This window comes from Acanthochromis polyacanthus, chromosome 5 (genome assembly GCF_021347895.1).
Source record: "Acanthochromis polyacanthus isolate Apoly-LR-REF ecotype Palm Island chromosome 5, KAUST_Apoly_ChrSc, whole genome shotgun sequence".
Taxonomy (NCBI): domain Eukaryota; kingdom Metazoa; phylum Chordata; class Actinopteri; family Pomacentridae; genus Acanthochromis; species Acanthochromis polyacanthus.
In genome coordinates, this window is record NC_067117.1 from 32,494,263 (window position 1) to 32,519,351 (window position 25,089).

Genomic DNA, 25,089 nt, shown 5'->3' on the forward strand with positions numbered 1-25,089 from the left:
CAGTTTAATGTAACGCCTCTGATACCATAACGCTCCAATTTCTGCAGAAGTAAGGAATGATTAATTGACTCCAATGCTTTACTCAAATCCACCAAAACTCCTACAGCATATTGTTTCTCATCAATAGCTGTAGATACATTTTCCACTAATTCCATCACTGCTAAAGATGTTGACCGATTACTCCTAAACCCATATTGGTGATCACTCAGTAACTCATACTTTTCTATAAAATCATCTAGTTTATTTGCAAACAATTTCTCAAGTATTTTTGAAAACTGAGGTAACAAAGACACCGGTCTGTAATTTGATAAGATGTGTTTGTCACCATTTTTATAGATTGGGACCACCTTAGCCACTTTCATCTTATCAGGAAATATACCTGTTTGGAAGGATTTGTTACATATATAAGTAAATGGTTTGAGGACAGAGTCCATTACTTCCTTTATAAGTGACATATCAATAGAATTATCGTCTGTAGATTTTTTACTCTTAAACTTCCGGACCACTTCTAATACATCACTCTCACAAACTGCACCCAGGAAGTTTGAGAGCTTTAGGGTGCTTTAAAGAGAAAGTAGAACAACACAAGGATTTCTTTAGATAGTAAATCACCTGAACTGATCAATTATTAAGAGATTTCATGCAGGTTAGAGGTTTTCTCTCGGTTTCTTAACTGTCATGTGAATCGAAGTCCTGGTTACTATCATCAGGGAAGATGGACTTCTTCTGGATTTCATCTGGAAAATGCTGATTTCTTTGCTGTGTATATGAGTTACTGGGTTTCTAATTGGGTTTATGAACATGTGCAACAAGAAGTCACTGAATGAAATGTGCAAGAATTGGAATAAAAGTTGGTTCTTACCATAAAAACTCTGCAAATAAACACATTATTTAATATTTTAAGACACATACACTCCACTGATGTCTTTCATTTCAAGCTTTGCTAATATTGATGCTAAATGGACTTTTCCCAGACAGAAAAGTGAATCTTTCATTCACCTTTTTTGGAACTTCTTTGTCAAATTTGGGTTGTAATTTCAGATTTTACAAACGCATTTTAAAGCTCGTTGTTATTATAGTAATTTGAATGCAAGGAACCAAAGGTCGATGATACATCAAAGCACCATAATGACGATTCATGGCAGACAGGAAATGCTCAGGAATGATCAGAGCCTGTTTGTTTGTGTGCATCTGAGTTTAAAATGGAAAAACTTGTGGATGCTGTTGTTGTGTGTTTGTACAGTATAAACATCCACACACACTCAGGAAGTGGACTCCAGCTGGCTTTCCTTTTTTAACATCATATTTTGTTCCCTCTCGCTCTCTCTCGTGGGAGAGAGAGCGAGAGGGATCTTCCAGCCTGTGCTGCGTTCACTGTCTGTCCATTGGTAAGAAGCAGTCTGAGCGTGACGAGGTTTCCCTCAACACAACACGAGACAGTTTTAATTTTCTTTTATTTATTGTTTCGCTGTATGAAAAAAACACCATCCTCAGAGGGAGGATTTATTACCGTCAACATGTGGCCTGAATCTGGTCGGACTTTCTCGTTGCAATTTCACTGAGCTTTATTTTCTGCCTCCTGTCATTCATCCCGACAGTTACGGCTCCTCTGGGAAATAATTCCTCAGACATTTGTCACCTAACAAGCTTTTTTTTTCTTTTGTTGGTTTAGACAGCAGTAGTTTCGGGCTTTGAAATGGTTTAGACTCGAGTGAATTAAAATACTCGTTGCGTGAATTGCAAGAATGTTGACGGGGTGAAGTGGATGTAGACAAAAGCTGTGACTGTCAAAACAATGTGCAGAACTTTTAATGACATGAATGAGCCACGGGAGTCATAAACAGCTGCCAAAAACTCGGTGCAGACACTGTATTCATGGAGAAACTTTTTTTTACACTACACCCATTTAAAATGCATCTTATACACTGTATGTGAGGAAAAATTGCAGAAAAGTGACTCAACTGGGGAATACATTAGATTCTGAGCTTGTAGTTTGAGAATATTGATGCAACTCTTTTGTCTGCATGATAAATATGTTGCATGGTCATTTCAGCTTTGCAGAAAGACTGGAAACAGCTGGTCTGAATTATACTAAAGGTTGAGCAAAACCATCCATAACGCTGTGTCATTATCCTTCTACAACAGGGAAAAACTACTCTGGCTTGTTTGCATTTCTTTAAATCGACAACAATCATCCTGGGTGGCGCTAAGCCCAGGATGCAGCAGTGGTGCCTCTGCAGAATAACAACCAGGGGCACTGTTTCTGTGGAATATTTGCACACAGGGAGGCAAACACTGTCAATAAAACGGTTATTTAATAAAAATAAAAAATAAAAAAAACAAGCAGGCGTACCTTTTTGCACCATTCAAATCTAAACTTTCAGCATGTTTGGGGGTTGTTGTTGTTTTGTATTCTACATCCAGTGAATCAGACTATTCTATAGGTACCAAGTTCAGACAACCAGCATGTTTAAAGCCCATTAATCTGCCAAATTATTCTCATTCCCAGGGCATCAAAAAGTTGACAGTAGAGAGGTTTGTTGAGCCACCTAACTGGTAATTCATGATCTTTTAACGGAATCAGTTGTTACATGACGCCAAGGAGGATTGATGTGCAGCACAAAAAAAATAATCTGAAGTCTAGATATAAATACTTATCTGATACATTACAGAGCTGTACAGGCAGTGAGAATAAAAGTGCATAGGGTGACCATACGTCCTCTTTTGCCCGGACATGTCCTCTTTTGAGAGGCTGTCCGGCCTGTCCGGCCGGCGTTTATAAAAGTCCTTCAAATGTCCGGGTTTTTGATCCCCTAAATTCCATATAACGCGAAACCGACGCGCCGCCCAGCGCCGCGCTCTTGAATCGTACTGCGCAGCACTTAGAACCCATTCTCTTCTATCAGACAATTTCCACTGCGGAGCGCCAGCGCCGCGTCTCTGAAGCGCCGGTGCGCGCCACGGCGCTGGAGATTCGCTTCCTTGCAGGCTGACAGGAAGGTCGGCACACTGCGAGAGAGCACTCGAACCGAAAGAAAATGCCGAAACGCAAATGTCATTTCACTGATGAAATGCAAAAAAAGTACCCCTGTTGTCGTCCGGGTCGTGTCAAATGGGAGGCAGAATGTACAGTCTGCAAAGCTGGGACTTATAGCTAATAAGAAAAGGAAAAAGAAGGAAAAAAGGACTGTTGACTTGAGGCATTATTTCTATATTTTTTTCATTTGCCATTAGACACATTATTTTGAAGAATGGGCTAACTGAACATTGAAGAATAGGCTACCTCTCTTTTTTCTTTTTGTTTAATATTTTGAGGCATTATTACTATTTTTACATAATTGATAATTGGGAGGTTATTTTGAAGAATGGTACTCTACCTCACTTTTCCTTACTAAGGTGTAAGTGTCAGACTTAAGAGAGATGATTATTTCTTATTTTGTTAAACATCTGAATACATGTGTTCCTACACAACTTGAGTCAATAACTATTAAAGATTAGAGCATGCCATATTTGTATGTGACTGATTATATTGTTTAGGAGAATTGCTTTAATTTAATAAATATATTATTTATAAAGCAACTGTTTGTGAGTGTTTTGGGCTATTTTTCTGTATATCCAGGTAAAGTGTTCTTTTCTGGGGAATTCAGAATATCTGTTTAACTGAGTTTGAAGCACAGAAAGCCCCCTGACCCACGGAAAACCCCTAAAGGGGGGGGGGGGGGGGGGGGGGGGGGGCTGAAAATTTTTCGCACGCAAGCTATAAGTGTGTCCTCTTTTCAGAGAAACAGAATATGGTCACCCTAGAAGTGCAGAATGAAGCATCCGTGATGAGTCACTGTATATGTGGGTTACTCCACTAGTGCACGTCAGTGTTGGGTTTGATTAGACAGCGATGAAGTATTATAACATCCTCATACTCACTAATATAATATAGGTACACATGCTATTGTTAGCTGGTACACTGAGAATGGATCATACTGTCTATAATACACCACTGTTTAAAAGTTTGGGGTCACTCAGGCAATTTCATGTTTTCAATGAAAACTCACACTTTTGTTCATGCACTAAAATAATTGCACAAGGGTTTTCTATTCATCAATTAGCCTTTCAACACCATTAGCTAACACAATGTAGCATTAAAACATGTTTCTCTGTACCTCTATGTAGATATTCCATTCAAATCAGCCGTTTCCAGCCAGAATAGTTATTAGTCCTCTGATTAATTTCACATTATCTTCACTGGGGAAAAAAATGTGTTTCTTTCAAAAACAAGGACATTTCTAAGTGACCCCAAACTTTTGAACGGTAATGCATATCAGTTCATATCTAATTCATTCTTCATTTAGGCCACCAAGCTTTAATCTTTGAAGGTAAAAGACATATGTGCATTCACATTAGAGTAAAGTTTGATCCACATTACATCATGCCAAATCTAAAATAGAATTATCACTATTTGCAAAATGTCCTGCAGCAGCTGAATCAGAATCAGCATGGCGGATTACAATTTAATGTTCTTCTAAGCCGTCTACTTTATTTTCTGCATGCTGGATGTTACATTTGGGACATACAAGAATGTAGACAACATTACTTTTGCTGCATGTTACAAATTATGATTCTGAATGAATTTTTGATCACAAAGCTGGTAAATGTCTGGCAAAAATAAAAAAGTGTTGGCTGAAAGAGCAACAGTGTTCAAGTTAATAGCTGCAGGCCATTAAACAGCGTCTCTGTAAATGTCTCCTCAGTCAGTCTTTTGTCCCTAATACCACTAATTACATTCTCTCTGCTCATGATATGCAGATTTGGCACAAGTTTGCTGACTCATCTTTTGTTCTCTGCCAGCTGTCAATCAAATGCCGTCAGACACGCCCCCTCCAGACAGCTGAGAGATAAAGGAGCATTTCCCCAAAGATCTTCTTCATCCTTCTAATAATCAAAAACAAACTGTGTTAATTCTAACTGCATAAACGGACGACCAGCCTTTAAAGCTCTGTGGTTAGCTTTAATTTGTTTAGTCATCTCCTAAAGCCACCACACCCTGCTTGTTTAATCAACCCACTCAATCTAAAGCAGAAGTTTTGGGTTTCCTGTACAGGAGATGGTGACTAAAGTACAAAGACTATAGTTGTGCTGTTGTTTCTTTAAGACTGAAAGGTTCTTATTGGTGTGACTCACCGTCGTCGACCCGTCAGAGAGCTGAACCCGGTGAAGGATCGGCTCCTGTGGACCAAACCTCCATCTGAAGGGGAGTCGAATCGCAGCTTCACCGACATCCTGCAGACCCAAAGAGGCAGATTTCAGTCAAGCAAGCAAACTGAAAAAGTCCTCATCTGTTAAACCTTCCCATCTCCTATTAAATCCAAATTATCCTCATGCAGCCAAACTGTCCACATCGGCTCAGTGACAGAAAATGATGCTACATTTCAAGAAAACTGTCAGTGGATGGTTGAGCTGCCAGACTTTCATGAGAAATTCGACCACACCAATTTCAAACCAATAAAATGAAGCTACTCCCAATGTCTTTGTACTCAAACCAGTGTTCTCAGCTGTAAACCGGGTTCACATGACTGCCTCAAGATGTCCAGAGATCGTATTTTGTTCGAACGAAATCTTTGCCAGACCTCTGATATCCAAACGAAACAATTCTTTTATGAGAAAGCATCTGTTTATCGTGTACGTAAAACTGGTTGTCAACGCCAAGGATGTAAAACTGAAACAAACACACCACCTGAGCTGTTTTTATCGCTGGTTTCTGGTCGCAGTCTGTTTTCACCTTGTTGTCTATTTACACAGGCGCTCACGCAAACGCTTAAATCAGCCAGACCACCCTTAACGCCGGGACCATCCAAAACAGGAAACATCTCTGGGACACATTAGCGGAGAAGCATCTTGACACAAAGCCACAAATATGCACAGAAAACTGGTATGCAGATGGAGGCCGGTTATATATTTACTATGTGACTTTACAGCATGTGATGGCAGAGCAGCAGACTTTTAGCCACGCTAGCATCTAAGGGTTGCCATGCCAGTCTGTTGGCTAGTGCACTATTTCAATTCAGACTTCTCAGAAGGTACTGGAAGAACTGCATGAATTTTGATGCCCAGAAGGTGAATTTTTATCACTTTGGTGCCACCTGTTGCACAATCAGGTCCAAATTTTTCACTTTTAAAAAGACCTACAGCATCTCAACTACTGCAAGAGGTTTGCAAAGAGTCATGGGAATCTCAGTTTTGTTTTCTCCCCCATGAGGATCCCCTTTTTCATCAACTACGAGATGGATTACCATGATTCTGTGTACAAGAGGATTTACAACATTGTGGAGATCCACTGATGTTTGTCTCATGCCATCGTCAGGTCTCACAAATGTTTAACATCACTCATGTGCCTCCAGACACTCAACATATATAATCTAGTCTGACAGCAACAAACATCAGTAAGGTACCAAAGGATGCAAAAAAAGTCCCCCTTAAACAAAAAAACAATACCAATTTCATAAAAAAACCATCAATAATATATTCACTTAATTTATGTCTGACAATAATTTAACCTCCGCATGCCGATGTTACAGTGAACCTCTACCACCAACTTTTATTTTTACTATTTCAGTTTAAGGTATACTTCAGGTTCCTCAAACACTAAACATTCATCTGTCTCACAGATATCCCAAACAGTAATTTATTACGGTGCCTACAAACAGTGTACTCACCCCCATTTGGAAGTGTAAATTCATTATAAATAGAAAATGTGAAATAAGTTGTTGTTACCCCATTTTTTTGTAAAACTGCTCAAACTCTGTCAGGTTACAGAGGAATCAGCTCTTTTCAAGTCCAAAATGACTCACCTAATTCAATACAGATGCAGCCAGAAGTCCCACAGTTAGTAAAATAAAGATCATTGGAGTTCAGTGAATGTGTCTCAGTGATTGTAGTATAAAGACTCCCGTATCTGGAAGGTCCAGCCACTGGTGGATCAGTTCTCCTGGATAGAACTACACCATGAAGACAAAGGAAGGTTACAAAAAACTCTGTGAAAAGGCTGTTGAAAAGTATCAGTCGAGAGATATTACAAGAAGAAAAAAATTGCTGAATATCCCTTAGAGTCCAGTTATCTCCACCATTAGGAAATGGAAGCTATATGACACAGTCGTAGATCTCCCTAGAACAGGTTGTCCTCAAAACCTGAGTGACTGAACAAGAAAGAGACCAGTGAGAGAGGCCACCAAGACACCTATGACTCCTCTGATGGAGTTACAAGAAAGAGAATAGTGAGGGAGGCCACCAAGACACCTATGATTCCTCTGAAGGAGCTCCAAGCTTCAGCAGCTGAGATGGGAGAGATTGTTGAGACATTGACTGCTGTCTGTTCTTCATCAGTCAAAGCATTATGGGAGACAAAGAGAAAGACTCTGTTGGAGAAAGTTCATATTAATTCTGGACTACAGTTCACCAGTAGAAATGTGGAGACTCTGAAGTAAACTGGAAGAGGGGTCTTTGGTCTGAGGACACCAGAATGGATCTTTTTTTCCAATTAGACTGGATGTTATGTCCGGCTAACACCAAAGAATGTACATTAGAGACACAACATTCCCATTGTGAAGCATGGTGGTGGCAGCATCATGATGTGAGGCATGGTGGCAGCATTATGATGTGAAGCACAGTGGTGGTATCATCATGATGTGAGGCATGGTGGCAGCATTATGATGTGAAGCATGGTGGTGGCAGCATCATGATGTGAAGCATGGTGGTGGTATCATCATGATGTGAAGCATGGTGGTGGTATCATCATGATGTGAAGCATGGTGGTGGTATCATCATGATGTGAGGCATGGTGGCAGCATTATGATGTAAAGCATGGTGGTGACAGCAACCATTGTTTGACATTTACTTAACAGAAATCTGTTTTCACTTTGACATGGAAGAGTCAATTTTTGTAAGTTCTTGTTGAAAAAGCCAGAGTAAATTGATCATGATTCATTGTTGAAAAGCAATAAAAAGGAGTTTTATTAGAAGTGTAATTGAAGGGATCCCTACAAATGTGTCTGGAGTTGTTCTACTAGAACAGAAATACAATGAGACAACAAAAACAGCCTTTAAAGCCCAAATAGTCCTGATGGAGCCTAATTATAGGAGGAAGCTCTGGGCCTCTGCTAGTGTCGGTGAAGTACGCAATTATAGTTGTGGCTGGCAGCTTCTTCAACTGTTTCTGCAGGAAATACATGCAGACAAATCAGGATTATTCTACAAGAAAGGAACCACAAAAGTATTTCTTTTATGCCAGTGATGACAACACCGAAATATGGCTCAACGTATAAAAGGTCATGCAGGGTAAATACATTCCATCATGTGTACACAGGTATACTTACTGTACTGCAGTTCTAAAGGAAAATACTACATGTAAGTAAGAGGTTTTTTTAATGCACTCTCACAGTCTGGATGCCATCTGTTCTTACATGTGGTTTCTGTGAATGCCGAGTTAGGTTGAAGTTAAAACAACAACATCGTTATTCTTTTTTTTCATCTGCACTTTTCTTCTAAATGAGTCCAGAAAGAGTCGATGTTAAAGCCTTTGTGATCAGAATTTCTGTTTAATATGGGGGAAAAAAACGATTAATCATCATGCAAACCTCCTCATTCAGCATCTAATTAAAGCTTCATCATCACTATGGCCTCAGAATGACTTTACAGAAACCTGCTGGTTTTGGTTTTAGATGCTCATTGGAGGGAAACTTTCTGTTGCACCCATGGTTTTTGACTGCAACGTAAATTTTTTTGTTCTTTAAGATCCGATACTGGTGATAAATGCCTGTTTTTTCCCCCCTTTCTTTCTTCACTTACTTTGTTCCTTTTATTCTCTGAGAGATGGTGGAAATAAACTATGTACAAGTTATAATTGCAGTATTTATGTTGTTTTTGTCTTGGTGTTTGTTTTATGGATTGTTGGATGTTGGCAGTCGGTTTTTGGCATCGTTGGACAAAAAACTCCCAAATAACCTTCTAGCAAATTAAGAAACTAGACTCTTCTTGGCTCTTTTTTTAGGATTAAAGAAATCCACCTAATCACAGATCTTGACAGAGAGAGGAAATCGCTCTTATTCCACTTGAAAAAATGATTCGGTGGTAGAAAATCCTGCAAGAAATGGTGCCATCCCATCTCATGCAAAAACTACAGAACAGGAAAAACAGACGTATTAAAAAAAGTCTAAAACTGGAGTACATCCATTACCTACTCAGCTTGCTGTTCTTCTCCTGAACACACAAGCTGCTAAGTTTATATTCCTGTAATATCTAAATGTGCTGCAGCGGTTTGTTAGTGTTAGCATTGGTAACAGTTTAGCATTTTACTAACTAGAGCGGCACGGATTCTGAACAATCCAACACTGTGATATTTAGGTTTTCTGATGCTTCTTTTCTCAAGAATTTCCTTTCTGATGACTTGGAAAACTGTTTGGAGAGAATGAATCATTCCAGAATGATGTGTGTAAGGGACAGCATCTGCATTCTAACGGAAAACCGAAAACGATTTGAAGATTTTTTTTTCTACTGTATATCATTTGAAACCTGTCTATGACAAAGATGCAACTACACTGAAATAATGTTTGTCCTTTGGATTTAATTCAGATCTGGATTTGCTTTGAGCTGCTGATTAAACGGTCAAACTAATTAGTGCCCTCATGAGATAAAAACAATTGCAAGACAGAGAACCTGTTTTTGGTCAACATCATTGTTTTTTTGTATCTGAAATGTTTCCGTATGACTGACTGGAGTTGCTCAGTTACGGTCAAAATGATAATCACAATCATTCTGATCAATACTGATCAGTTATACCGCTTTATTATAACTATTACTATCATTCCTGTGTTTTACATTACATTTTAACCTGATTTTATCTTGTTTTATTTAGCGCAAGTCTTATCCCAGTGTTTCCTCGGAGGGAGCCCTCTGTATCGAGAGCGATGTTCGGCTGTGGCTGCCTGGGTGCTGTGAGCGCATGAGTGGAGTCTGGGCGTCTCTCCCACGCCTCCACTGGGTGCCATGTCATGCCCTGGCTGCCATGGCTGACATTCTGCTCTCGGTGCAGACGACTCCTCAGGTGGCGTTTCCTCCTCTGGTTCATCTGTACCCAGCCCTATGTCAACTATTTTAATGTCTGTCACTTCACTGCATGTTTGAGGGGTGGGTTGGGGGCGGGCGTGGGTGGTGGGGAGGTATGAGTGTTCCTGTACTATGTGGGATCAGGAGGAGAGGGGGTGGAATGATCAGATGATGAGGCATTGTTTTTAATCTGTAAAGCACTTTGTGTTGCAATTTTCTTGCATGAAAAGTGCTATATAAATAAAGTTTGATTTGATTTGATACTGACATCACTATGAGCCTCAAAATGATATAAATGTATCCAAAAGACTCAAAAAGTGTCCCAAAGGACACAAAGTTGGTTAAAAATCAGTAACATGCAAACAAAAATTATTCAAAACCTGCATAAAATAACTCCAGATTTGTCTTAAATATCTCAAAAAGTGTCCAAAAGGACACAAACTGTCACGCCCTCTCTCTCTCCGGTGCTCTGGCTCCGCTGATCACGAGCAGCTGTGGACGAGCCCAGCTGCTCGTGATCAGCAGTCAGCGGCTGATAAAAGCCTGGCTCTGCCTCAGCTCTGACACTGGGCCATTGCAAACTGCACTCTGCTCTCTACATGCTGCACACTGCTTCACGCACATTGTTCCCTGGACTCTGTCTCCCCTTGGATACCTCGTCTGCCTCTCACCCCGGAACCCCTCGTCTGCCCGTCACCCTCCTCTGATCTGCACCCCCTTCATCTGCCCTGATTCCGTCTGCTCTGCCGTCCCCGCCACATCCACCACTGGCTCCTTCAGCTCAGCCCCCCACCTCGTCTCCCGTTCCCCATTATTAAGTGAGTTTCCTCTTCCCCTCTGTTTAGTTTTAGTTTAGTTTCCACCGCGGCCGAGCACCGTTGCTTTTAGTTTCAGTTTAGAGGCCCGTTCTGTTCATTCCCCATGCCTCCTGTTTTGATTATTCTTTATTCTCTAACATATTAAACCTCATTCTTAATCCACCTGCCAGTCTGTCTGCCTGCTGCTTGGGTTCAAACCGCCTCAATCGTAACACAAAAATGGCTCATATTTTGTCCAAAATGGCTCAGATTTGGTTCAAAATGAGTATTGTGCACACAAAAAGGAATGAAACCTCCCTAAAATAGGCATATTTGTTCAAGATCTGTCTAAAATGATTCAAAAAGTTCCAAAATGACTCAAGATTTGTTCAAAATGACCCAAAAACTGTCCCAAATGATTCAAGGTATTTGAAAATGACTCAAATTTAGTTCAAAATGACTAACATACACAAAAAATGATTCAAAACCTGCCTAAACGAACTCAAGATTTGTCCAAAATGACTCCCAATGTCCAAAACAACTCAAAAGGTGTCCCTAAGGACACAAGGTGGTTGAAATTTGGTCCAAAATGAGTAACATGCACACAAAAATGACTCAAAACCTGAATAAAGTAACTTTTGAAAATGTTATTTCATTCAGGTTTGAAAATGTTTGTTTTAAAATGACTCAGATTTGGTCTAAAATGAGTAATATGCATACAAAAATGTCTCAAAACCTGACAAAAATAACTCAAATTTTGTCCAAAATTACTAAAAATTTGTCCTAAATGACTCAAATTTTGTCCAAAATGATTTAGAACGTGTCCCAAAAGACACAAGATGTTTAAAAATGACTCACATTTTGCCTAAAATGACTAAAAATGTGTCCAAAAAGACTCAAACTGTTTGAAAATTACTCAAATTTGGTCCAAAATGAGTAATGTGCAAACAAAAATGATTCAAAACTTGCCTAAAATAACTCAAGAATAAGGTTCTTTGTCTCCTAAAATGTCCTTGAGGAAAAATATTCATAAAATCATTCCCAAAAACTTTAACTTGAAGTTTCCAGATGTTCCCTAACAGCATTATTATTTCCCTCAGACTGTTATAATGAAGCGGCTGACGGGAATCTAAACATCAGAAATGTGCAGTTTTTCTGACATCTTTTCTTTAATGTGATTAATCTACTGCCGGTCTAAAAGCAGACCTCTGAATTATGGATTTGTCGTGTTGCTGAGCAGCACCTCAGCAGACAAACTGAATCAAGGTCAGCCTGCAGCCCCTGTGGCCTGGATTGGAAGAGAAGCGTGGCAGAACTGATGAGCGCTGCCAGCATCGGTAGCTCAGAGTAACCCAGTTTAGAGTCCTGACCCAGAATGAGAAACACACTCTGGTCCTGAGTCACCACGGCAACAGGACCAAACATTAGAGGATGGAGAAACCAGGTCGGATCATTAGGAACCAAAGTTAGCCCAGTGAGCTCTTTCACTGCACTCTGAGTTCGTCCCCGTAGAGGAAGTCTAGTGGATTTACTTTCACTTTTTTATCATTTCCGTCCCATTAATTCCCTCCTTATGAACCTTCAGGTCAGACGTTCCCATGACGACAGCATTCAGCTGCTTAAAGAGGAAAATGATTCAGTTTGAAAGTCATTTATGACAGACAAGATGCTGGAATAACTCTGAGGACAGCTTTACGTCCCGAAATTAATTAAGTTGGATTCAACTCAGCCACTGAGTCGTCATTCTGACAGACACTGATCATTATAAGTAATAATAAATATAAATAATAATAAAAATGCTTAATTACCTGAAGTTTGTCCAGTAATTAACAGTGTGTTAATAGCAATAGCTAAATAATATATAATAATAATTTACTGAAAAATAAATGCATAAATAGATAAATAAACAATATGTTTATAGTGCAATAGTTATAGTGCAACATTTTAGAAAACGTAAAAAAAAATTAAAAGTGTGTCTATTGTAAAATAAGATTTTATGTATTTTTTTAAATGGTGAGTGTTTAGTAATAACATCTTTTTTGGTAAATCAATGTAAACAAAGCATAAATTTAAAACACTGGACATTTTTTATAAATTAAAGGTGAATAGATAGCTAAATAAACACAACAAATAAATATATAGTCAGTATAATTAGTTTGATTTTGTTTATGTTGTTTTTTAAAAAGTTCCTTTTTTAAAAAAAAACACAGGTGTATCTATTGTAAAAGAATATTTTCTGTATTTTTTTTATGTAAGTCTAAGAAAAAAGTTAATAGATTTTGTAAGGTAAATTTATAGACTAAAATTTAAATTTAAAAACTGGACATTTTCTATAAATTAAGATGTAACAAGAATAAAAACATTTTCTATCAATTATTTGTGTACAAGGAGTCAAAAAATTGATTGTTGAGAAATGCTGAGATTTTGAATTAGAATGAATTTTTGTTGTTGGGTTAAGGCTGCTGTCCGGAGTTTGAATCGCAGCGTCTCCCAAAACACTGTTGGTCCCACCCTCCCTCTGATTTCGCCCCTTTATTTGTGCATGCGCACAGTACATGAGAGGAGTGCCCGGAGTGCTGCAGCATCTCGCCTGTTTTGCCGTTTTCCCCTCTTCTACATTTAGTACATTTAGTAAATAATAAAGGAATTACGTTAGAATGCTGTATTGAGTCTAACTTGTCCTAATACCAAAATAACATGAATCTGCTAGGACGAACGAGTAAAGTTTCAATATGTGATTACACTCGTGTATCCCTCTCGATGACGTTGTTTATCAAACTTAGTGCATTTACGCGTGTATATGTGTTACATTGTTTATTTATTTCTATCTAGAGTTCAGAATTGCATGACTCCTCTGACAAAGAGTATGTCCCAGACGCCCCAACATCTTCCTCCAGAGGTCGGGCATCTAAACGAAGCCGTCAGGCGGGCTATGGAGGCCGTGGTCGTGGAGCGACGCGAGCACCCCGAGCCAAAAAACGTCCTGCAGTCTCTTGGCCTGACAAGCCGTGGGATTGGTAACTTTTCTGGAAGTTGCTGATCCCTGATGCTCTCTCCTCCACAAGCAAAACAAATGTGCGCGCGGTTGCGTAGTGCGTAGCTCGCCCACCTCTGCATGGGCTTGCTTACTGTGCGCGTAACCGTTGATTGACAGCATGACAAAGCTGAAGCTCGAACTTGATTGGTCGGCAGCAACCGGTGCTTTTTGGAATAACATGGGGGTCTATGAGAGGAAGGCGGAGCTCAGGAATAAATTTTCATATCGCGTTATACTAACTTTATATTATAGTATCGAACTAGACTAACACATTTAAGCTTTGTTAAAAAATTATACATAAATTGAAAACAAACGGAAACTCCGGACAGCAGCTTTAAAGTAAAAATGTAACAAGAGCAAAAAAAAAAAAAAAACACCTAGCAACTGCTTGGAAATCACAGTGTACGAAGAGTCTGACGTTTCCTGAAATGTTTTAGGAAACGTGGATCATGTGACCACAGCAGCCGCCAGTGATCAGGAACCGCTCGAGGAACACGACCAAGAGCCTTAGGGCCCTGGAACAGTCTCCAAACTCCTTACAAACTCAGTTTGATTGAACATTTCTGGGTTACAGAGAACAAATCTGATCCATGGAGGCCCAAAACCACAAACCACAAGGACCTGAGTAACACAACTTCATCCAGGTAGTTTTAATGTTGTGGCTCATCAACGTACAAGAACATTGAAGAACGAGTCCAAAGCAACGACATAAACCAACGTACGCTGTCTATGTACATGTCAGGCTGTTTGTTCAAATTGTAAACAAGAACACAACTTTGTTCGGGTGCTGACTGACACTTGTTTGCTGTTTGGTGTGAAAAAGCCCTGCAGAGATGAAACAGGACAGCTGCGGATTTCTTTGCGTAAGATTAACAAAAAGGCTTCTAGGAATTCCAAACAAAACGGATCAGCTGACGGCAGCAGAATCACAAACTCCATCTCTGGCTGGACGCCACACTAAGCAGCTGAAACAAGAGAAGAAGAAGAATGTGATGCACGGCGGAGTGTCAAACAAGCAGAAAATCTGTTTCTGTAGATCACATCTCCACCTGTCTGACCGACAATTTTCAACCCGGCGGTGCACAAAATCACCTGTGAGAAGCTTCAGCTGCTCCACGCAGTCACACTTTTTACACTCGCCTCTGCTTCACACATTCTTTCTGCAGTATGTGTTTGATTCTGCAGAAAAAGTCTGTTTGTTCAGAGGAATTTGGGGGATTTCCTCTGAAGCAAAACATCCAGCACATGTTGAGGACGGACGGACGGACGGATGAGGAGCTGGGGCTGTTAGCGTGATAGCAAAAGACGAAGCAAAATAAAACACAAACGGGACATCAGGGAGGATATTAGACCTGCTGCTGTGGAAATAAAGAAAGTTTGAACTGTGCAAAAGCAGCAAAGCGACACAAGAAAGCTCCTTCTATAAATAACCTGTTTAACCCTGCTGTCACATTCATTTTCAGGAACAGCAATAATGTTAACCAGGACATGTTTAATTATCCAAAAGTGTCAGAAACCCCCCAAAAAGTCCCAATAACCATTGTTTATATCTCATTGTTAAGTCCATTGCTAGCTATTTCTATCAATATTTAGACTAGGGCTGGGACTTTAATGGGTTAATTTTGATTAATTACTTAATCTCTTTCTTACATATTAGAAAAAATATAACTTGTTAAAAAATGCATTTAATCACACCTTTAACTTCTGGCACATCAGTAACTCTGATGAACGCTCCAGCCCAGTAGGTGGTGGTAATGAACCTAAAGTCTGTTTTCCAGCCATGAGAAAGATTCACAGGACGCACTGTCAGAAAGTTTGAACAGTGAAGGAAGACGAGTCTGCATTGAACTTGTTGGGTAGAAAGTTTTCTTTTTAACATCTTGGATAAAAGCCTATCTGAGCGAGTAGCTCAGGGTGAGGAGAAGAGAGACTACCAAGTGGAAGGTAGCAGGATTGAGTCCCACCACTGGCATTTTTCTCCTCCCACAGTCCAAAAATACTCTGAGGTTAATTGATTACTCTAAATTGCCCGTAGGTGTGAATGTGAGTGTGATTGTTTGTCTGTATATGTAGCCCTGCGACAGACTGGTGACCTGTCCAGGGTGTCCCCTGCCTTCACCCGAGTCAGCTGGGATAGGGTCCAGCACCCCCGCGACCCTAGTGAGGATAAAGCGGTGTATAGAGGATGGATGGATGGATAAAAGCCTGGTTGTGTGGAAATTGTGCAACAAAGAGTTTTCTGATCATCGCAGCACTTGAAGCCGACGGTATCACCTCAATGTAAAACATGTTGCTGTTAGCACCAGAGCTAACTTTAGCTATATTGCCACAGGGCTGTTTTTTCTCACATGGAAATGTCTGAATATCACCGTTTGGTGGGCGGGTCACTAGTGGGTCACTAGGTGGTCACATGACTCCCTTCAGACCTTCAACTCATTAGAAATACTGGACCAACATGGTGGCTCAGTCATAAATTTTCTCTTTTACTATGGAAACAGTTCAGCAAAAAGTATTCCTGAAAACATCTGAGGCTAGAAATAAGCTGTTGAATCTGTCCTCGTTTTAGTTCGACGGCTAGTTTAGACGTTTGATGAAAGTTTCGCGATGCATCAGACCTCTGCTCCCTGCACCGAATTTACATAAAAGAAACTACTTTATCCAGATGACTACCTTAATAAGGTACAATTGACACATACCTTCTACAGTCCTGGGAGCCATCCCATAATAGACCACTTTTCAAGACATTGAAAGTGCTTCAGTTTACAAAAAGTCTTAAAATGTAGAATATAATCGTTTTAATCGCATTTTGAGTCTGCAGTAATCTGAATGTAGCAGACAGATGACAAATGCAGATAAATATAAATGAAACATTTTTGTTGTTTAAGTTCACGTATATGTCTATTCATCAGTTCAGTCATCAACCAGCATTTATTTGAATTTAAAAACTTTGCTTATTGCGTTAAATGTTGCCGTTTGATAAAAATGTGATTAATTTAGATTAATTAATTACAAAGCCTCTAATCAATATAATATTTAGTGCAGTGATGTTCTTTAGCTCTCACAGATCATGGTTCAATCGCAACCATTCACTCGTTTTTCATAAAACACTTTGTTACTGTGTGTCTGTGTGTTACTCTGTGTGTCTGTGTGTTACTCTGTGTGTCTGTGTGTTACTCTGTGTGTATTATCTTTGGGGTTTGTGGAGTTGAGGTGAGATTTGGTCCTAAAAAATTAGCCTTGACCTGGAGGTGATTTACGAGGCCTCATGTGGTAAAGAGATGGGAGTCTGGGGCCTGTCAGTGTGTGTGTGTGTGTGTGTGTGTGTGTGTGTGTGTGTGTGTGTGTGTGTGTGTGTGTGTGTGTAAACGTTCAAATGTCTGACACATGTCAACTTGTGTGTGTGTGTGTGTTTTTGCCACCACACATGATGTACAGGCCTCTGGTGAGGGTCTGCAGCGAGCTAACAGCTAACAGCTCTGTGGCCAAACCAGACACACAGTAACACACACTAACACACACACAGACACACATATTTCAGAAGGGCCTGTATGTCTCCAGCAGCAGCAGCAGCAGGGATATATTTCCTCCTCTCAGGGAGTGGTAGAGTGTTTAATGTGGTTTCTCTGGTCTCGTTTCTAATCATAATTAGCCTCATTTCCACTTCCTCATTCGCTGCTTTCACGTTGTTCTGATCGCTTCCTTCAGTCAGACGTGTTTCTAAGTGGTGGCAGATTGAAACCCCAGAAACCTGGGAAATCCCTCATAAAGTCAGGGGGGTCAGAGTCAGGAAATACTCCTGATTCTGTCTGAAGAGGCACAGGAAGTAATTTGGCTGAACTTTCACTAATTATATTAGTCGATCAGTTTCACGGTGGTCCCGCATTTCTTTGTGCTCAGCTTGGTTCTGGTTTTGTACATTTTGCATCTTGTTTTAGATATTCAGCATCCCTTGTGGTCTTTTTGCACCTCTTAGTGGTCACTTTTCATCTAGTTTTGATCATTTTGTATCTCATATTGCTAATTTTGCATCTCATTTTGGACATTTTACATTTATTTCTGGTAATTTTGCATCTGATATTTGCCTCCAGTGCTGCTCTCACACTGGTGTATGAATGTGTGTGAATGTTGGTGGTGGTCGGAGGGGCCGTAGGTGCGGATTGGCAGCCACGCTTCTGTCAGTCTGCCCCAGGGCAACTGTGGCTACAAATGCAGCTTACCACCATCAGAGTGAGAATGTGTGAGTGAATGAATAATGGACCCATTGTGAAGCGCTTTGAGTGCCCAGAAAAGTGATATATAAATCTATTCCATTATTATTATTATTTTGTATCTCTGTTGTTATTTTGCACCTATTTGTGATTGTTTGCAACTTGTTTTAGACATTTTGGATCTCTCTGTGGACAATTTCCATGTCACTTTTTGCATCTAGTTTAGGTCATTTAGCATCTATTTTCATCAATATTTTGCATCTCATTGTGGTAATTTTTTTGCATTTGTTTTTAGTGATGTTGCCTCTTGTTTTGGACAATTTGGATCTCTCTGGACAGTTTGCATCTCTTTCTCGTCATTCTGCATCTGATTTTGAACTTTTTGGGGGGTTAGGGTTTTGCATCTCACTGTGGTCAGTTTGCATGTAGTTTGGGTCATTTAGCATCTGGTTTTAAACATTTTGCATCTACTTTTGGACATTTTACATACTTTGTGGTTATTTGCATCTGGTTTTAGCCATTTTGCATCTTGTTTTGGACATTTTGAATCTCTATGGACATTTTGCAGCTCTTTGATGTCATTTTGCATATCACTGATTATTTTGCATTTCTTTCTGGTAATTTTACATCTCATATTGGACATTTTGTGTAGTTATTTTGTAGCTGTTTGTGGTTATTTGCAACTTGTTTTAGACCATTTGGATCTGTTTGTGGACATTTTGCATGTCTTTGTAGTCATTTTGCTTCTCATTTTGAACATATACCATCTTGTTTTGGTCATTTGGCATCTCTTTGTGGACATTTTGCACTTTGTAGTCAGTTTGCATCTCTTTGTATTTGTATTGCATCTGCTTTTGAACATTTTGAATCTAGTTTTGGCTATTTTGCATCTCATTGTGCTCAGTTTGCATCTAGTTTGGGTGATTTAGCATCTGGTTTTGAACATTTTGCATTTCCTTGTTGTTATGTTGCATCACATTTTGGACATTTTTCAACATTTCCTGATTATTTGCATCTGGTTTTAGTCATTTTGCATCTAGTTTGGGTCATGGAGCATCTCTTTGTGGTCATTTTGCATCTTGTTTTGAACATTTTGCATCTTGTTTTGGGTTAGGGTTTTGCATTTCATTGTGCTCAGTTTGCATCTAGTTTGGGTCATTCAGCATCAGGTTTCGAACATTTTGCATCTCCTCGTGATCATTTTGCATCATATTTTGGACATTTTGCATCTATTTGTGCCTATTTGCATCTCTGTGGTCAGTTTTCATCTCTTTGTGGTCATTTTGCATCTTGTTTTGAACATTTTGCATCTTGTTTTGGGTTAGGGGTAGGCTTTTGCATCTCATTGTGGTCATTTTGGGTCATGCACGTTTTGGACATTTTACATCTCTTTGCAACCCTTTGATTCACTTTCCAACAAAAAATATTATCAGTGGTTTAAACCTTGTAAGTCGCTCCAGCCCATGAGCCTGCTAACCCCTCTGCACCTCTGAGCTGATCCCTGTAGACTTGTTCAGTAATCTCCTTGTGTGTGATTGTGGTTCTGGGTCTTATTTCCCCCTGTGTGGCCGTTCTCTCATCCCTCCTGCATGTTGCCATCAGTGAAAACACATTCTCTTCTTCTCTTCTCCCCCTGTTGTTTTTCCTCATCTCCTGTTCCTCTCTGTTGTTTTATGTCATTATCTTTTTTTTTTTACCTTTCTATCCCTCCATCTTCTTTCTGCGTATTTCCAAACCTCTCTGGCTCAGAGATCATCTGTGATCATTAGAAACACAGCTTTAAATTACTTTGCATGCTCCTCTGGGATTTTTGCTCAGTTTCCAAGTCAACAAAATCCACAAAAGCATCATTTATCTTCTCCAGAGTGAATCTGTTTCTGCAGAGTCGTGGCAGTGAAGTGAGTCGTCGTAAATCGTCAGATAAAAGAGATTCTTCAGACAGACAAGAGAAAGAGGGAACGTGTGTGTGTGTGTGAAGGGATTTGCAGCTTTTAATTATCTTCTATTTGTTCATGGTTAAGTTGTTTTTGACCGGTTTTAGTCCAGCGCCCTGTCGGCACCTCTGGCTCAGCTGAAACGTGATTGGTTGGCTGATTTTGAAAAGGTCAGAGGTCAAAGATGACTCACGTTCCCCCGGGTGAAGAACTATGTTTTCCTGGTTGGATGTGCGTTCACATACACACCGCTTCCTGCTCAGCATTCCTAAAATAGCAGCTAGAGCAGCTCAGACTTCGGAGTACGTAAATTGAACCACTCATAAAGAGCTGCTGCTTTGGAAATGTACAATCTTTTCAACTGCTGTGGAAGAAACGAACATTTTAAAGAAAATAAATCCAAGCCTTTGACCCAGAACTCCTCAAAAAATGTACATAGAAGAACCGTGAATGGTCGAGACACATTTTGTAAGAAAAAAAACGCATGAACATCTGTCTTTTTTAGTCTTTTCCATCCTGTTTAATGTTGCATCACTGCCTTCTACAGTTTCTTTGTTCTTGAACTCTTTGCAAAGCCTTATGGGTAAATCTGTGACATTACAACTTCTCACGCAAATTAAAGTAATATTTCCATCAGAACATTTCGCTGCTGGACAAACATCTGAGAGCGTCACAGCGGTTCTGTTCCTCGGTGACTAATTTCTCTTGGTTTTGTGTTTTCGCCACACGATGAGGTTTTGTTTTCAGATCACTCCATCGATTGTTGTTTTAAGCGAGTGAATTGGTGCTGAGCAGGAGTTCTGTTAGCGCCACATTTCAGCAAGCTGCTCCGTCAAAATGTTTGGGTTCAGTGTGGAGTGCAAACAAGGGAGGGACAAGTTAGGAAAGAGAGATGGTGACATCGACAGTAGAAGAGGCTCTTTGGAGGTTTGCAGTGATGAGGAAATATGAGAAACACTTGATTCTATAGGTCCTGTCTTTTCCAGCTGGTTTACCTGGAACCTTCCTCAAAATTTGGTTGCAATTGGCTTTGATTTCAGAATTTTTTGGTCCCACTTTGGCACTCATCGTGACGGAAATGATGTCCTAGTTGTCAATTATTAATTATTTCTGCGAAAGTTGAAGTTATATTTATGCATATACTCCTGTGTTTTTACACATAAAAAAATACAAAAGAAAGAAGGATATGAAAACTGTAGCAACTCACACCTTTTTTACTCCCCTTATAATTAATCCCAAATTGTGTCTAATGTTTCCTGGAATTTCAAGTAATTTGCAGCTATGCATGAGTCACTTTTTTGAAAATGAAGCAGAATATTTCTGGGAAAATTGCACAAAAGCAAAGGACCTGTGAAATATAGCATTATGAAAATGTTTAGTTTCCAGTTTACCTGAAATCTTCCTCAGATTGTTTAAAAAAAACTGGTTTTAATATATTTCTGAGAATGCCATACATACTTTAGTGCCAATCGTAACGGAAAGGATGTGTTATTAGGGTCTGAGCACCACAAAGTGGTGTGAGGAACCTATTGACACCCTCGGACCTGTTATTAGGGTCCGCGAGTCCGACTACCACGAAGTGAGCTCCCGACCCGGACTCACCCCTCCACCTCCCTCTGCACCCACTCCTGGCCCCCCACCTCATCTCCCCCCACCAAACCTGTTTCTGCCTCAGTAGCGTGGTTCTCTGCTTGGGTTCAGTCCAAGAAATGTGACATCTACTGTTATTTTACACATATTTGTGGTTATTTGCAACTTGTATAAGAAAATTTGGATCTCTCTGTGGACGTTTTGTACGTCTTTGTAGTCATTTTGTGTCTAGTTTGGGTCATGTGGCATCTCTTTGTGGTCATTTTGCATCATGTTTTGGGTTAGGTTTAGGGTTTTGCTAGCCTAGCCGCGCTAGACCCATGTTCTGAAGGCACAAGGGTCTAGGGCCACTCGACAGGGAGGGAGGCGGGCTAAAAGGTTGTCTTTCAAATCCCTCTGCAGCAGTTGGGTAGGTATACAACCAATCAGCGCAACAAATAGGCTGACGTAGTTCCTAGAGCGCCGGATTGTGGCTAAGTCCCATTAGCTTCCCAACCAGCAGAGCCAACTGGTATATTAAGGATTTGCCATATCCCGTCGGCATAAGTCCAAATACGTCTTTCTTCTCAATGAAACACTTCAGTGCCGTCCTTTGTTTATCTTTCAAGTTGAATTTTAGCTTCAAATCTTTAAGGGCTGTGGCCAAAGCCGAGTCGAAAGATAACTGTTTATTGTGCGCCGGTTGTTTCTGTCAGAATCATCACGCCTCTGTCGTCACTTAGTTACGCCCGCCTTCTGACTCTACACTTCATGGTGATTGGTCCGGCCAGTTTTAGGAGAATCCAGCCTCGAGCCTTATGGAGGGTAACTAGACCCACCCTGGCAGAGAATTAAATTCGTTGCCGTGGGTTGTCTAGCGCGGCTAGGCTAGGGTTTTGCAGCTCAGTGTGGTCGATTTGCATCTAGTTTGGGTCATTTAGCATCTCATTTTTCTATTTATGGTTTCCTTTTTTCACCGGATTAGTTTCCGTTATGTATATTTTACTTCCCCTAAATTGTCTCGTGTTTGCTCCACACCTTTTGCTAAGTAACTTTTGTTCGATTAAAGTTTCTTTTAACCACAATCTGCACGTAGGGGTTTGAGTAACTGCAGAAGTAAACGTCTTGAGACTTTTACTTTTACACCTCCAGGTTTATAATGACCACAAAACCAACATAAAAAGGATTTTTACTGTATGTGACGCTGTGATGGCCTTAAGGTGTGGATTTGGTTTGGACCTTTGTTTCCTTCTGGGTGTGACTCTCCACCTCCTCTGATTGGCTAAACCACCTTCACACCTGAGAAGAATCCATCAGTCAAATCGCTGCCGTACATCCGGTGCTGCTCTTTACTCCACCTTCCTCTAGACTGTTCAGTTCGTCACACTAACACAGAGGTCGGTTTCTCTTTCTGGTTCCTCGACAACTCCTGAGTAATTCTTTTGTTTCTGTGTTTCAGGTTCACTCCCTGCTACTTCCTGTGACGTTTCCTTCATCATCGACACCACCCGTGTTCACACAAGAGCCAGCCTGCCTGCACCAGCTTCAACCTGAGACTCCCAGTAAATCCAGTCTGCTCCACCCAGTCCATCAGTCAGCTCACGTCAGTCCTGCCCAACGCTGACTCTGATTCACCCCAACAACCACCTGAAGAAAACTGTTCCTTACTGCACATTTAAACAGTTTGTTCAACAACAGTTTTACAACTTTCACACTCTGCGTGAGTTCTGTGTTTGGATCGGAGTTTCTGAACAAATGGAAATACTCAAGTAAACAAAAATGTATAAACCTGAGCAAAATCAAAAAAATGAAGCATGGGGATAATCTAGCAGCAAAATATGTAAAACAGTAAAATATTGTAATGTTCAAAAACTGTGAAAATAACAGAAAATATCTGTCAGATAATGAGATTTTTTAGCAGATTCTTACAGTCAGACATTGTAAATTTTAAAAATTACTATAAAAATAAAAAATTTTCATGTAGATATTATACACAGTTTTTTTAAAGTATAGATTTTTGATGTGGATGTTTATTGTTTTGTTTTTTATGATTTAAATACAGTTTCTTAAAAAGTAGTGTGATTTTATGACCATGTTTAAAAGAACAAATTTTGTGAAAACACAGATAGATTTTTGATGTGCATTATTATTATTTGCAGTTTTGGCCTGTTTTTGTTTTGTTTTGTTTTTGGCAAATTAATGTTTTTTTCTGTAATTTTCTAAGATATTTTTAAACTATTTTTCTGTTCCTAAACTAAATATTTTTTCTTACAAATAAGAGCAAACATCTGTAAAATAAGGTTTTGTTAATTTAAATATTTATTATTATTTACAGTTTTGGCCTTGTTTTTTTACAGTTAACAAGCAAATTACTTTCCTGTAATTTTACTAGATTAAAACATTAATTACTGTTTTTCTATTCTTAATTGAAATATTTTTTCTAACAAATAACAGCAAACATTTGTAAAAAAAAATAAATAAATAAATTTTACTCATTTAAATACAGCTTTTTAAAAAGTAGTGTAATTTTATGACCATGCATAAAAGAAAAGAAAATTGAAAAAAAAATACAGATTTTTGGATGAGGATTGTTTTTATTTACAGTTTTGGCCTGTTTTTTTAATTTTAATTTTTTTTTACAGTGAACAAGCAAATTAATATTTTTTCCTGTAATTTTACTACATTAAAACATTTTTAAACTATTTTTATCCTTAATATAAATATTTTTTCCAAAAAATAACAGTAAGCATCTGTAAAATAACATTTTGCTAATTTAAATACAGTAAAAAAAATGTTAATAAAAGGTGCAATTTTATATTTACAAATTAAAAAAATAGTTGTAATTTGTAGAAATACACAGATGACAGTTTTGGCCTATTTTGTTTGTTCGTTTGTTTGTTTTTAATAGTTTTTACTGTGAATTAATTCACTACTTTTTCCAGTGATGTTAGCAGTTATTTTCTGTAATTTTACAAAAACAGGGAGAATTTGTAAAATAACAGTAAAATGTTGAAAACCAGTTACAACTGTTAAATAAGTTTGAAATTCTTGAACCTTAAACAGACTTTACTGCAGCTACAACTTACAACACATACATACTGCTGAAAGTAAACTATGGCTGACAGTAGAGTGACATATTTAAATAAAATGAGCTGGTGAGGAAAAGCAGCCAAAAAGTCCATTTTGCTCTCAGCCTTCTGCTAAACGTAAACAAATCTTGACTGTATGAAGAAAGTGGGGTAACAGACGTAGGAGGACAGACGGGATTCACTTCTGCCACAGGAAATAATGTAAAATAATTATGTAGGAGGAGAAAAGAAAAGAGGGAAAAAGTGTGAGATGAGCTGTCCTCCTCTTGTCTCTGGCTCTGCTCTCACTGTGTCCTCACTCTCTGCCTCTTTTTCCATTTTCTCAGGTTTCATTTCTCTGCGTATCTTCTTCTCTTTCATCAT

At 39.3% G+C, this 25,089-nt stretch overlaps 1 protein-coding gene across 7 annotated transcripts in view; it reads right to left on the reverse strand.

The window, feature by feature from the left end:
* ripor3 (RIPOR family member 3) overlaps positions 1 to 25,089 on the reverse strand; it is an 88,883-nt gene that overhangs the window by 35,315 nt on the left and 28,479 nt on the right. For 4 of the 7 annotated variants that reach the window (XM_051948480.1, XM_051948484.1, XM_051948482.1 and 1 more), the window contains one exon: positions 5,176 to 5,274. In XM_051948480.1, the coding sequence (XP_051804440.1) occupies positions 5,176 to 5,273 (98 nt within the window). In that variant the 5' untranslated portion in view covers position 5,274. Of the gene's footprint in view, positions 1 to 5,175; positions 5,275 to 6,842; positions 6,990 to 25,089 lie in introns of all 7 variants that reach the window. The other 3 variants (XM_051948481.1, XM_051948485.1, XM_051948486.1) reach the window with 1 other exon arrangement.